This window comes from Nymphaea colorata, chromosome 1, assembly GCF_008831285.2.
Source record: "Nymphaea colorata isolate Beijing-Zhang1983 chromosome 1, ASM883128v2, whole genome shotgun sequence".
NCBI classification, from domain to species: domain Eukaryota; kingdom Viridiplantae; phylum Streptophyta; class Magnoliopsida; order Nymphaeales; family Nymphaeaceae; genus Nymphaea; species Nymphaea colorata.
The window spans coordinates 21,155,844-21,169,531 of NC_045138.2; the positions used below are offsets into that span (position 1 = coordinate 21,155,844).

At 38.3% G+C, this 13,688-nt stretch overlaps 2 protein-coding genes and 1 non-coding gene across 4 annotated transcripts; 1 reads left to right on the top strand and 2 right to left on the bottom strand.

The window, feature by feature from the left end:
- Nucleotides 1-3,199: 3,199 nt before the first annotated feature.
- On the bottom strand, nucleotides 3,200-3,272 carry TRNAR-UCU (transfer RNA arginine (anticodon UCU)). Its single transcript has one exon. It is a non-coding gene; the product is annotated as a tRNA-Arg (tRNA).
- Nucleotides 3,273-4,207: 935 nt separating this feature from the next.
- LOC116245818 (RHOMBOID-like protein 8) lies at nucleotides 4,208-8,952 on the bottom strand. Of its 2 annotated transcripts, XM_031617385.2 has the most exons (6): nucleotides 8,346-8,952; nucleotides 6,677-6,840; nucleotides 5,341-5,504; nucleotides 4,997-5,259; nucleotides 4,797-4,923; nucleotides 4,208-4,431 (listed from the first exon to the last, which is right to left on the bottom strand). In XM_031617385.2, exons 1-6 carry the CDS (start codon nucleotides 8,726-8,728, stop codon nucleotides 4,309-4,311), a joined length of 1,224 nt encoding a protein of 407 aa, XP_031473245.1. In that variant the 5' UTR covers nucleotides 8,729-8,952; the 3' UTR covers nucleotides 4,208-4,308. The 2 variants fall into 2 exon arrangements, with proteins under 2 accessions (XP_031473245.1, XP_049931240.1); XM_050075283.1 differs by lacking the exon at nucleotides 4,208-4,431 and having other exon boundaries at nucleotides 4,806-4,900; nucleotides 8,346-8,950.
- Nucleotides 8,953-11,239: 2,287 nt separating this feature from the next.
- Nucleotides 11,240-12,354, top strand: LOC116245981 (uncharacterized). Its single transcript, XM_031617639.2, has 3 exons — nucleotides 11,240-11,393; nucleotides 11,501-11,725; nucleotides 11,952-12,354. Exons 1-3 carry the CDS (start codon nucleotides 11,304-11,306, stop codon nucleotides 12,144-12,146), a joined length of 510 nt encoding a protein of 169 aa, XP_031473499.1. The 5' UTR covers nucleotides 11,240-11,303; the 3' UTR covers nucleotides 12,147-12,354.
- Nucleotides 12,355-13,688: the final 1,334 nt, after the last annotated feature.

The window sequence follows — 13,688 nt, forward strand, 5'->3', positions numbered from 1 at the left end:
GCTAATTCACAAGGGTATGGGTTCAAGTATAAGTATGAATAAACCGCCACAAAAATCGCAACTTTAGAAAATGTGGGTATGAGATACTATATATATATATATATATGTGTGTGTGTGTGTGTGTGCAAAATACTCTAAAAATTCAAAATGAAAGCAACATTTGAATAAAAGATAATATAAATAAAAACAATAACATGTTAATGACCAATAACTCACAAAAAAATAATGAAAATTGAGTAATAAACAAGTTACATCAAGTAAAAATAAATAGTTTGGACTTGTTTCGATCCAAAAAGTACCCAGGTGTGCCTAAGTACCCGTTTTGCCATGTTGGAATAGTGACATGAATATGGGGACCTATTGGAGTACCCATTAGGGAACAAGAGCATGGGTCCCATGATAAAACATGTGACTATCATAATATATATGCTTATTTTCAGTAGCTCATATCCATGCAATTAGCAATAGTTCACACTTTAGAAAAAAGGCTACATAGCTTATGATAATAAGTCTCATGACTAGATTAATTGAATCTTTGTTCCAGAGTGTTGTTTCACAAGCACTCAAAGTTTCGATTCCATGAGTATCGGACTTTTCAATTTTCATAGGTCTTTGTTGGGACGCAGGGGAGGATTATGATGTTGCTATCAGGAGAGCCGGCTCTAATTTTTTTCTCTTGAAATTGCTTGGGAAAAGAGACCAACGATTATATAAAAACAAAAAAGATTGAAATCATGAGTTAACAAATCATCAAATACAGTCGTATTTTTTTTTGGCTTTGTTATGAACAGAATCTGTTCATAAAGATATGGCAATGCAATACGCTACCATCTACCTATCTAAATGGAAAATTTTTTTGGAAACATATTCCCATAATCTTATTAACTTATAGGAAAACCATTGCCAATGTTAAAAAACTGAACGGTTGTGCTCAACTTGTTATATGTATATATTGACATGGAGGTATTTTATGTGGCCAGCCACTTTCTGTTGTTTCACGGCTCGCCAGATGCCATAATTCAGATCAGAATTTTGCTGGCAAGAAAGTTGTCTGAATTGCAGCTCTGGGCCTTCTTATTTTGTCCTCCTCGTGTTTGGTCCACAGTTTCTCACATGAAAGCAGTTAGAAAAGCACATATAATTCCAAGGAATGCAATAAGATTTACCATGCAGACACTTGTCTATATCATATAGAAATTGTTTTTGGCTTTACTTGTCTTTTGGCCAAACACTAGAAGGTCTGAAAGGAATCAATGGATATGTATGGGCCAACCATTAGTTTTATCTCTGCATGATATCTTGAGATAAGTAATGGTCTGAAATTGATTTCCATTGCCCAAGTAATTAGATCGGATGTGTTGTAGGAATCAATTGATATGATTTGAGATCTGCCCTTAAGGAGAATAATAATAATAATAATAATACTCAGTTTTTCTAGGTACTTCCAAGCAATATGTTAGGCAGACTGCAACCAATTCAGGTGATAACAGTTATACTTAGGCACTGCTTGCGAACATAGTGTTATAGGCAAGAAAAATTAATGTTTCTAAAAAATTATACAATTGATCATACAATTTCATCCTCAAAATCATATTTTAACATCACCCTACATGGATGTGCTGGAACATAAGAAAACAGATCAAAGTTAACATAAAACAAAATAACATTTACCATGGTTAAGTTCTTAGTATATTACCTTGATCCACGAAGACAAAATCAATCAATATAATATATTTTATATATATATATATATATATAAAAGTTTCATGGTATTTCATGTCATAAGATAAATAGAGAGAAGTTTGATGTCATATGCTACAAACCAGGCACAAAATTCATCGTAACGGATGAAACTTAGTTTTGTCACCGGACTAGGCCCCAACTAGTTCTAGGCCACACTTATTTATATCTTTAACGAATTTAATTTGGTAGTGTTTGGATGCATTATTTGTGGAGTTGGCTCCATGCGAAGTTTGAGTGAATTTCCAAGTGATCAAATAAAATTGGATATTCTAGAATGCTCTTGATATTGTCTATCAAAAAATAAAAAATCAAAACACACAAACGCAATATCAATGCATATGGGTTCCTGCTATTGAACGGACATCCACAAGGGTAATGCTTTATCCTTGTCTTTCCATTATGTTTGTCTCTTCCATTATTTATATTATTATGAATGAAAGAGAGAGAGGTGTGCATGATTCCATATCTTACAAAGCAAGCTCCGTTAACAAATCTGAAAGTGAGTTTTGTTCTTTCAACTGATTCTTTGCTAGTCATATTTCTGTATTTAACAAGCATGATATTGTCTTTGCAAACATTAACTGTGGATTTAATTAGCTTTGTAAGTAAGTGGGACTTCTAAACAGGGGCATAGGCATGTGTGGTCAGTTGCCCACACAAACCCACAAAAAATTGATTTTTACTATATCGATACAGGAGAGCAATGTTTGATGGCCACAAAACACGTGTGTCCGTGAAACAAAACACACCTCCTACCCCGATCTACCCTCGCCCGTTCTCTTTCTCTCCTTCTCCTTCATCTCTCCCCTTTCCCACTGCTCTATGCCTTCTGCTCTCTCTGTTGCTCTCTTCCTCCATTCCATCAATCGACGGCGTTTGTCATCGCCTCAGCCCGTCTCCGGCGTCCTTCATCGCCTCAGTGCACCATCACTTCATGGCTATCTGGAGCAGTACGGGAAGATCAAGAGCCCAAAACAGGAGAGCAATTTCCTATGACAATAGCATCATTAACATAAACAAGCATAGACATGGTTATCACTGGATCGAATCTCAACGTTGAGAGCTCCTTTACATGATTCCGTATTCGGTATGGCTTGGTAGCTAAAGCCCACTCTGTATTCAAAACTGCTAGTGCCTCTACCAGGGCTCGAACCCTGGATCTTTCCTTGTTCCATCATTAGGCGACAACACAAATACAGAGCCAGGTGAGATGCGGTAAAACGGCTAGAACTCCATTGTTCTTGAACCCATAAACTACATGATCCCACCAACACTAAAACCAAAAGGAAGAGATAATATTTTTTAATAGATAAGTAGTCCTCCCCTGTCAATCGGGCTATCAGAAGAATAAAAGAATGGACGTCGTTGGGATGATATTCTAGTAGACGGGTGGTCCGCCATTTTGAATGAATTATATAAGGTTGTAAAACAAAGATGATGACGTTGATAAAAATAACACGCCCGGTGGGACTCGAACCCACAATCGCCTGATTAGAAGTCAGACGCCTTATCCATTAGGCCACGGGCGCTGTGCTGAGAGCATTGCCCTAAATGACTTTGATAAATGCTCGGCCATTTAATTTTTATGAGGTGGTTCAATTACAGTTTTAAAATTCTAACGAAACTGAGATATATTTTTATATATGATAAGTTAAATTTTTGAAAATTACATTTTTTTTTCAGTTGGGGGAGTGGGGGCTAGGGACCGGGCTCCGCCCCCCGAGCCCAAGGCTCAATAAAGCCAGGTGGCTTCAATGCAGGCCCTTTGTAAGTTTATTTCAGCATCGCCATCTACAATGGCCTTGTCGTCTTCTTAAACTTCATCACCCAATCCTTTTTTGTTTTGATACAACTGTTATTAGCGATGTCCAACTATTCGATTTGGTTACATTAGGACCAAACTGGTCTGAAAAAGTTGAATATGGAACAAAATTTTCGATTAAGAAATCAGATCAGATTCTGATTTAAAAAATGACATCCAATCGAGTTCAAACATAGATCTATCTTGTATCCAATGCTCTTATATTTTGAAAATCGATCAGAGTTCAAAACTTGGATTCAGATATGAATGTACAAATCAGATTTTGATTGGCCGAGTCAAAGCAAATTTCAGCCAAGTTAAATCGAGTTTTCATCATAAATGAGAGGACCTGGCAAGGGGGCTGAGTCGAGTCAAATTAACCGAGTCGACAGGTTGATCCTGCGAGTTTTAATTCACTGACCTCAAATCGTTGTATAAGTTGTGAAACCAAATAGAGGAGTGAGAAAATGTAAGATTAATTTATAAGTCAAATCATCGTTCTGTTGGTTTAAAAAATATATCACAACTGGCAATGGTTATTTATTTGGTTACCATGCCATTTTATTTCAATAATTTCTCTTTATTTTGAAGGGCAATTAGTTATGTCACTTGGAGAATTGAATGGGTAGAAACAAACCACACACACGTAGAGAGAGAGAGAGAGAGAGTAATGCTTCTACAATACAACTGAGTAAATCACTGTTTACAAACTTCAGAGAATGAAAAACTTGTGCAGACTCTGTACAGAAGCACTCCATAAAGGTCTAGGAGCAGATATCGTTGCACAAGTCTTCGAGTCTTCTCACGGACATATCGGCGTATGGAAAAACTTTGAACTTGCCATTCGTCTGACAAGTCAATGTCAAACGAGCACTACTTACTGTGGCCTGCAAGAAAAGGAACAAATGTGTCACAATGCAGCAGCATTCATTGGCCTGACACTAATAACATGAAGTCCTTTTCCATGGAAAGGAGGTAAGCCCATGAGGAACAGTTTTGTTTCAAATATTTTGCTCCAGCCTTATATAAGGACCTCCCAGGCTTCCAGAGGATCTTAGTGACATTGATTTGCTGACAATCAATCTCTAACTTTTGGAACAAAGCAACTGAAGGTACACGTTGGTTTACAGTTTACACTCATATAGATATAAGAGAATCTAATTAACCATGTGTACCAAGTTATCAACCTGCTGTAATAAAGCAGGAACCATCTGAGTGAGTTAATAAGTTTGACCAGCAGAGACTTACAAACCTGACAAGGCATGTCATTCTCACTGCAGCTCCACTTTTTTATGGAAACACAATTCAGATGATGACACCAAGTGCAGTACTTATTTGCATCTACTTCATAGAAGACTGCCAGAAGAAGTCCGACAAGACTGCATGAAACATGCATTGCATAAACACCATACCAACAAATGAAACCAAATGAATAAGTTAGAACACACTTACAAAGGAATGAAGAGAATCATGGCAATGACTCTTGTCAATGGTCTGTCAAATTTGGTAAGTGATACAGGAAACACCTTCGGCCCATAGGAATGAGATTCTTTCTTCATGTTCACCCCCCTGTTTTTGGGATCATAAGTAGACATTGCTCCAAGAAGAACTCCAGATATAAGGGATCCCACGTTCGCAAAATTGTCAGTGTATGGTAGCATGCCAAGAATGAAACTTATCATTGCTATAGAGGACATTGTGACCAATGCTGCCAACTGTAACCACGTGTACAAAATTTCTTCAGTTTTTAGTTAATAAAGCTATGCAACTGAGGATTTAAGGCTGAGATAAATTGCCTTGTCATCATATCTCGACCAGTTCTTAATGAGTCCAGAAATCATTGTTCCTAGTAATCCAAATAGAGGACTGGATGCACCAACAACTGGACTGTTCTGTACAAACAGTGCAGAAAGCAGGCTACCAGAAAATGCAGAAAGCAGGTAGATTATCACAGTCCTCCCTGTAAAAAATGATATCATATTAGAAGGTGCTGACAGAGGAGGAAAAATAAGTGTAAAACTATGCGTTTTTAGTTACCAAATCAGAAATTATCATACATTGTTCATGAGTTACGTGCCAGTACAGGCGCTGGTATGGGTTATGGGCATGGAGCAATTTTCAAAAATTTGGGCATGGCCGCATGGGGACACATCCATACATATATATTTATATGTGCACTTATATGCATAGATAATAAGGTTTTAGCTAAATAAACACATAAATTCATTTCTTATATTCATAAAAAATATATTACTGAACAACAAAATGCTAAATTATACTTAAAATGTATAAAAAAAAATACTAAACTGTACCCAAACAAGTACAAAAATTAAGTCTGCCATGTCCAGGCCTGCACCCATGTCGACACGGACGTGTGGCCTTTTCAGGTGCGTCCATGTTTCATAATTAAAAGTACACTAAGAACTGAAACAAATAAAGGCGAGATCCAAATAACCTACTAAGAAGAGAAAAGAAGGAAATATCAGGTTAAAAAGTAGCGGTCTAGACTGCAATAAGTTATGGGTGACAACCGATGCAATTGAACAAGGAAAGGCTATTGGCAATTGGTGACAGTAATGAATCAGCAACACAACCCTCCCCCACGATATCAAGTGGCTGGAAGCAATCTAAATAGTAGTCCAGCTAGCATCGAAACAAAGTTTACCCCTTGGGTTGATGCTCTATCTGCCAAGTTCTAACCACGGCTACTAAAAATGCTAAATGACTTAACCAGATTATTCAAGCTTATCATGGTACTACGCTCAAGGAAAGCCTCAGATAGATGCCTCTTTAGAAACTGCAGTTTTTACAAGGATGAAAATGATAGATTGTGGCAGTTAGATTGTAGAGGTTAAGTTTGAACTGGCTTGTCTATGGAAACAACTGCATTTTTTCAAGGTTGTATGTGTAATAATTGAGATTCAAACTACTGTTTAGAAGCCAAGCTTCAAATTTTCAATCCTCTGGGTTCGATGATACTAAACACATATACAGTACCTATTACACGTTGATGAGCTTATGAGAGATTTGAGCCTACAGAAGCCTATTTGATGAGGGTGCATGAGCATGCCTAACATAGTGCCAAATGATGTTGTAAATGGTATTGAAGTACTGAGAAACTGAGATACCCACATGGTCCACAATCTTGTGCCAAACGTATCCCGATGAATAACATGCTTGAGATATTGATAACCAGATGAAAAGCTCCTCCATGTAACCATGTAAATGTCATTAGGCGCCATTTTTGTTTTTCTGCAATTATCCTGGTACGCCTCAGAGCACCCAATGCATCCAACCTATAAAAGGCAATGGGATATCAACTAAAATTGTTCCGTGCTATAATACTTGGTGAATATGCCTAGGATTTACTTGAGGAAACTACCACTTCACCTTGAAATTAAGTTGTTGTACCCGTCAGACCCATTTCGAAAAGATCATTTTTGTCTCCTTGTTCTAAAAAAAGTCTCATTGAAATGAAGTCTTTCTATTACCTTTTTTGTTTTCTTGGTTGTCAGATATTATGAATTTTAAAACATGCAGAATACAAGGAAAAAAAAATGCATACCTGTACAAGAATCAAACTAAATATTGTGACAAGATTTGGGAAATTATTTGCTTTTGAAAATCTTAGTAAACTATGAGGTATCCAAAAATTTCCCTACCCTGTGCTTATAATAATTCACAAAAGTTCAGGAAACCAGTGCTTCGTATCTATCTCGGTCTAAGTGTTGGTCCACAGAAGCACATTTTTTTCCACATGGTCAGTCTCTATTAGTGGCAAAAAACTAGATGTCTAACTGGGAACCTCAAAAGCGTGGAAAGAAAGGACAAACTAATTACCTGTTGCAATCAGGAGAATGAGAAGAACAGATAAAAAGTTTACCTTAGCTATACGTTTGGCAGAAATTACAAAGAATTATAGCTTGCCAAATATCTAGAAATATGTGAATTGCCTAAAACATTATTCAACTGAAACTCAGACTTACAGCATCCACAAAGCTAGTAATTCGGACCAAAATTCTTTTCTTTTCCGTCGTGACAATCTCGCAGGCATTCATGCACAGCTAAGCAAACTTTTCGAACCAAGTTTTGCAGTCTCAGCAACATGGTAATGTCATAGAGATTTACTGTTTGTATTGAGTAAATTCAAAGTATGTGCGTTGGTGATTTAGTTCACGATGTCAATCCCAACTATTAACCATTCTGTGGATTAGACCCTACTATAGTGAGTATGTCGAGAATACAAGGCAGGCACATCCAAGAAACTGAGGAAAACAATACCACATTCAATTAATGGCATCAATATAGGAACGGATTTTACTAGTCAACCGTCTATTGACTTTAATGGCGTAAAAAAAATGGGAACCTTTTAGTGGGTTATTCGAAAATTTTGAAATAAAGCAAGGAGGTCGAGACTAAGAGGTAGTCAAGCATCAAAACTCAATTTGCGTAACGTGATCAGCACAATAAACCTGGTAATTGGTATTCTCAAAAATGAAAACCCTCAAATTCGTGCCAAGATCATTTGATTTAAGGCACTGCAACTCTTTGCTTTCATTACAGCTTCATACTCAAAACTTCTATGTCCAACATATACAATTACCTAGTGATCAGTGGCACTGCGTTTACTTTTGTCGGAAAGCCATTTTACGTTCCAGCAGTTGCAAAATCTATTATCTTGAGCATCAAGAATTTTCTAGATGAGGGAACAAAATAATTCGTGAACTTCTGGAATGCCAGAAGTGTTTCTTGTGCATTTTTGGGGGTAGAGAGAGAGAGAGAGAGAGAGAACATGACTCACGTTGAGGCTGAGGGGCCGAGCATGGGATTCTCCCGGAGTGGTTGAAAGGAGAATCTGCGAAGGGACCTGAAGAGGCAATCGCCATGAGATTTCCGTGGGCAGTCGTTGACGAACATCGCCACGACGAAGACCACCAACTTGAGAGCCACGGCAAGAGACACCACCCACGCCTTCTCCTTGCGGTCGTACCTCGAACCAAAGAAGGGGACCTTCTCTTCTGCGTCCTCCGCCGCCACCTTTGTGGGAGTCTTCTCTCCGTCCAAAGAGGCGCCACGGATCTCGATACCAAGGTGGCCTCCAGATTCACCGACGGCCAACTTCCTCGGTACAGCATCGGAATGCCCAAGAGTTGAGCGTGGGTTGCTCGGTCTTGCTGACGGCATGATGGACAATAGGTCCACCGATCTCCCTTCTCCGTTGGTTTCTTTGGTTCTTGAAGAGTTGAGAGAAAAAAGAGAGGTGTAGCAGAATGGAACCCAAGAAAGTTTTGAAGGTGTGCGGGAAAGATTCAAACGAGAGAGCCGTTGTGGCGCAGCTGCGCCAGGTTTCTCCTACCCTGGTATAACTGAACCCGGGTTAAGTTTCCTCAACAGTTTTGACCCAAGACCCGTTTACATTTCCCTGCAGTAATTGTTCTCTCTTGCAGCTTAAAAGAGGGACGAGCATTGCTGCAAGCCGGGACTCCGGGTTAGCCACAGTCGGACCCGAGCAGACGAGGGTTGAGCCTCGCTCAATTCATATATATTGGTCTGCTCGAACTCAGCTTCCTACCACTTGGCGCACCCAGAGTAAAGCTAGAAATTTTTAATGAGGGAAACAGAATTAAAGTTTTTAAATTTTTGACTAGCGCTCAAATATCATTTTTCAAATTTTTTTTATAAAATAAATGATTTTTTTAAAAATTTACATATAAATTAAAAAAATTAAAGTGAGGTCAAGGCCCATGCGGGCTATACCTGGCTCCGCCTTGGGCACACCTAGATACACCAGCAACCGATAGACGGCTAGACGCTGGTTCAAGTTTCATGGTGTAAGTCTCTTGCTTTTACACAAGGGCGAAGCCAAGAATGGGCCGGCAAAGGCCTGACTTCTCTTCTCCCCCTAAAAAAGTGGGTTAAAATTTACATGTAAATATTAAAAAAATCATTTATCTTATATAAAAATTTTAAAAAATGATATTGTGGCTCCTGTCAAAATTTTAAAATTATATTTTAAATCCTTTATGAAGAATTTCTACCTTCACCCCTACTGTTGCGGATAGATGTTAAAGTAGGCACGAACAACGCCATAATTGTTGGTTAGAGGAGCAGTAATTCAATAACTTTAATGTTTTTAGAATATGTATATCTATAAGCTAACTTAAATGTGAACTAACTTTGTGAGGCAACTAAGCCTCTTAGCTCGAGGATGGTTTTCCTATCTACAACCTTCATGAGATTAGCTAAAAGGTAACACATCGAGTGTTTAGTTCTGATTTGAATTAGGAGACAAAGACATAATCTCCTGTAGCGAAGAACTTGTATTATCCTAGCATGTAACATGAAACACTCGATGGCAGTCTACCTTGTTCTACGCCATGAGCAGTGGTGGAGCCAGTGGCCAGCTTGGCCCTTGCCCCTCCTTGAGCTTTGAAAAAATTGAAGTTTACTTTGTAGAAATCATCATAAATTATAATTGGCCACTGTAAAAAAAAATTTGAAATGACATATTGGTCCCTATTAGGAGAAAAAAATCCTCATTCTGACCATGAGATCGATTTTATGAAATTGGTACTAGCAATATAATATACATTTAGGTGGCTGAAGGTCATGAAATTTGAAACGGTTGTACATGTAAAAATAGAAGGCTCTTTAGTTTCAACTACTACTTGTCCAATAAAAGTTTCACTGACCTTTGGGTGCATGGGCACTCGAGTCAAGGCCAAAGTTCCTTCATTCCTCCATTCTCTCGTAATCTAAGGTGCTGTGAGTGATTTGAAGTGACATCTTTGTTGCATTTCAACTTTTACATTTAATTTTCTTTTACAATACAAAAATTGGGCAGCAACAATCTAAAACAGATACAAGTAGCGTATTACAACCTATGAAAGATCCACCGTAGGAACCTCTAATTATGTGAGAAGAGAATGAGTTTTCTATGTCATTCTATTCTATGTGGGGGATGAACTCTACTAGCAATATGCATATTTATCTCAATGTCCTGACCTTATATGTATACAATCAACATTTTTAACTCTATCGTCATCTCATAAGTTTATCATTATCTCATATTCATATCTAAGATAATGATATGGAGTAAGAAATAACAATAGAAAGTATGAAGTAATGACAGAGTTATAAGATAATAGGTATGTGATAACGACAAAAATATAAGATAATAACAAAGTTATGAAATAATGTGTATAAGATAACAGTAAGAGTATGAAAACGATATGAACAAAACAAAAAACCGAAGATGTTTTTTTGTTATTTTGAGATATATTGATCATAATAATTTGCATATACGAATTAACACAATCATTCATAATCATTTGAATATAAGAACTAACACAATCATTAAATCAATACTTTATTAAATCTTAGACTATCTTTGGTTACCGCACAACCTATATTTTATGGAATCTTTGATTACCTTTAGTAACCACATGACTTGACCCCATCACAAGGCCTGTGCACAGACCGACGTATACAACTCGCTTTGTAGTTATCTACGTATACAACTCAGCTTTGTAGTTATCTAATGCAGTTGGCTACTTAAGTGTCCTCGGCCTTAATAGATGGTAAACCGAACTAAAGATTGAGAACTCACCAGAGCCAACAAACGTCACCAGTGGACTCGTGTCTGAGATTCAGACGCAGGTTTCGGGGACTGTCGCCGGCAGTTGCCACGTCTCAAACCGATGAAACGTGGCATCTATGGTCGTCGTGCATGTATAGATAACGATAGTCGCCGGAACTGATGCCGAACACGATCGCTCTGAACGATAACGACCGGATGGCTTCGACTAACGAACCGGTTCTTGCCCGACTGGACCGTCTCGAGCACTTGGTCGTCCTTTTTTTATCAATTTCTGCAGTTCGTTTACTTTGTTTTTCGATTCTGCGATGCACCTGATTACAAGTTAATTGGTTCTTCTTTTTCTTAATCTGTGGTAGACAGCAAATTTGGAGGATGTAAAGGGAGTCCGGTCCGGGAAGAGTTCCAGCGTCTCGACTCCTCGAAGCGGGACGACGAGCAGCGGCGGGATCTACTCCGAGTCGCCGTCGTCGCCGGCGAGCCTGGAGAGCCGATGCAGGCCTTTGAACGAGGTGCTGGTGGAGACCCAATTGAAGGGCACCATCGTCGACAGACTCGACGACCTTGAGAACAGGGTCGTGAAGGTGCATACTCTCTCTTTCACGCTTCCTTTTGTTCCGTTCTTCATCATAGAAAAGAAAGACAATCATCTTTATCTACTCGCAATTAAGACCAAAATCAAAATGAAGAAATAGGAAACATGAGAAGCATCTTCCGTTGCTCTTGGTGTATTACCCTTTTAGCTAACAACAATGGTAGGAGTTCCTTTTTCTGTGTGTGCTAGCTATGAACAACTGTGTGTCGTTGCAGTTGGAGGAATTGATGTTGACGACACGAAATGAGGAGGGCAACGGCGGAAAGACGGCCGGAGGCGGAATGCGGCTTGTGGAAGAGCTGGAGGAAGCGCATGGAGGGCAAGAAGAGAAACCACGAAAGAAGAAGCACCGCGGAACCCTGAAACGTTTGGTCAAGACCTGCGTATCAAGGAAACCTAAAGGCCCATGAAAGTCTACACCACGATGGCCTTTCCCTTTATCTCTCCTTGATGAAGATAGGGGAACCACTCTATGTTGTCATATAATTTTCTTTTTTAAATGATGTTACGGACAGAGTCGCCTTTATTCTAACGTTGGTGTCTGATAAGTTGGTGTTTGATGAGTTTCGGTACTGGCAACAACCGTTGTAGATTCTATACTGTGTGTATACAACTTTTCTGATCATATAATACCAGAACAGTTTCAAAGTATACAAATTAAGAAGAAAAAAAAAACAGCACTGTGAAAAAAATAGACTAGCCCATTTTCTTTGTAACAAGTTTTATACTTCATACTTGAAATATAACCTTCGCACAAAGAAACAAGGAGACGAGTAATAAAGAGAGTGAATGAACCAAAAGCGCTTGCAGATAGATCCATAGGAAGCAACCTCAGGATTATCCTTCTCTTTCATCGACGCGATCTTGTACATATTAACAGCATTGGTATGCTGAAGTTCAGTTTGAGAAGTGTTGGTAAGAAAATGCAAAAACAATTCTTGTTTATCAGGTAGAAACTACAAAGATATGTTGGTAAACTTAGTGAACTAAAAGGCCGACACACTTGAGCAAAAGTGGCTGTCTTGCTGCAAATGCAACCTATGAAAACATAATTCAGGTACCATTTTGAAGATCGAAACTCGACGCCCAGCAATAGGCAGTAGCGGCAACCCAGATCGGACGGTTGACGACAGAGAGCATCATCATCCGAGAGAACGTTGTTGCACTTTCATAGGGATGTCTACTTGAATCGGATATACGGTTGGCTGTATATGTTTTTTCATACATTCACATGATTCAAACATGAATAAAAAAAGGTCTGAATATAAATCCGAAATCTGATTTGACAATCCAAATTTGATTCATATGTTTATATATGAATCCAAATCTGGTTTTTGAACTAAATTTGGAAAAGCATTAGGTATAGGATATTTATTCAAAATTCGATCTGATCCAAATTCAATTGGATATTTATATATATATGTGAATCCAATCTGATTAGATGTCATTTCTTAAATTAAAATCCAATCTGATTTATTAGTAGATACCTTCTTTTTCCATATCTGATTTTTTTGGAATAGTTGGTTCATATATCCAATTAAAATCAGATATATTAACATCCCTACTTATTCACACAGTCAAGATCCCTATGTATTCACACAGGAAGAGAAGGCTAAAAATGATGCCCTGTGCCAAGAACATGTACAAAAGGTGCACATCAACGAACTGAAATGACTCGCTGCGTAAACTTTCTTGCTCTGTTCATCTCATTTCTGCAGAGATCTTTACCTCAAGTAAATCTTTGTCAGAGATATGAGTTCCCTGCTTAAGCAGTCCCGCTCCTTAACAATTCTTAAACAGGATCGGTGCGAGTACCCAAGCAAACTCAGGGACAAATTATGAAGTAAAAAACCATACTATTGCACAATGTTCACCATTTTCTGCACGTTTTCGGATGAATAATAAAAAAAATGTTATTTTGATGCAACATGAGGCTGGGTTAAACAGCTCAC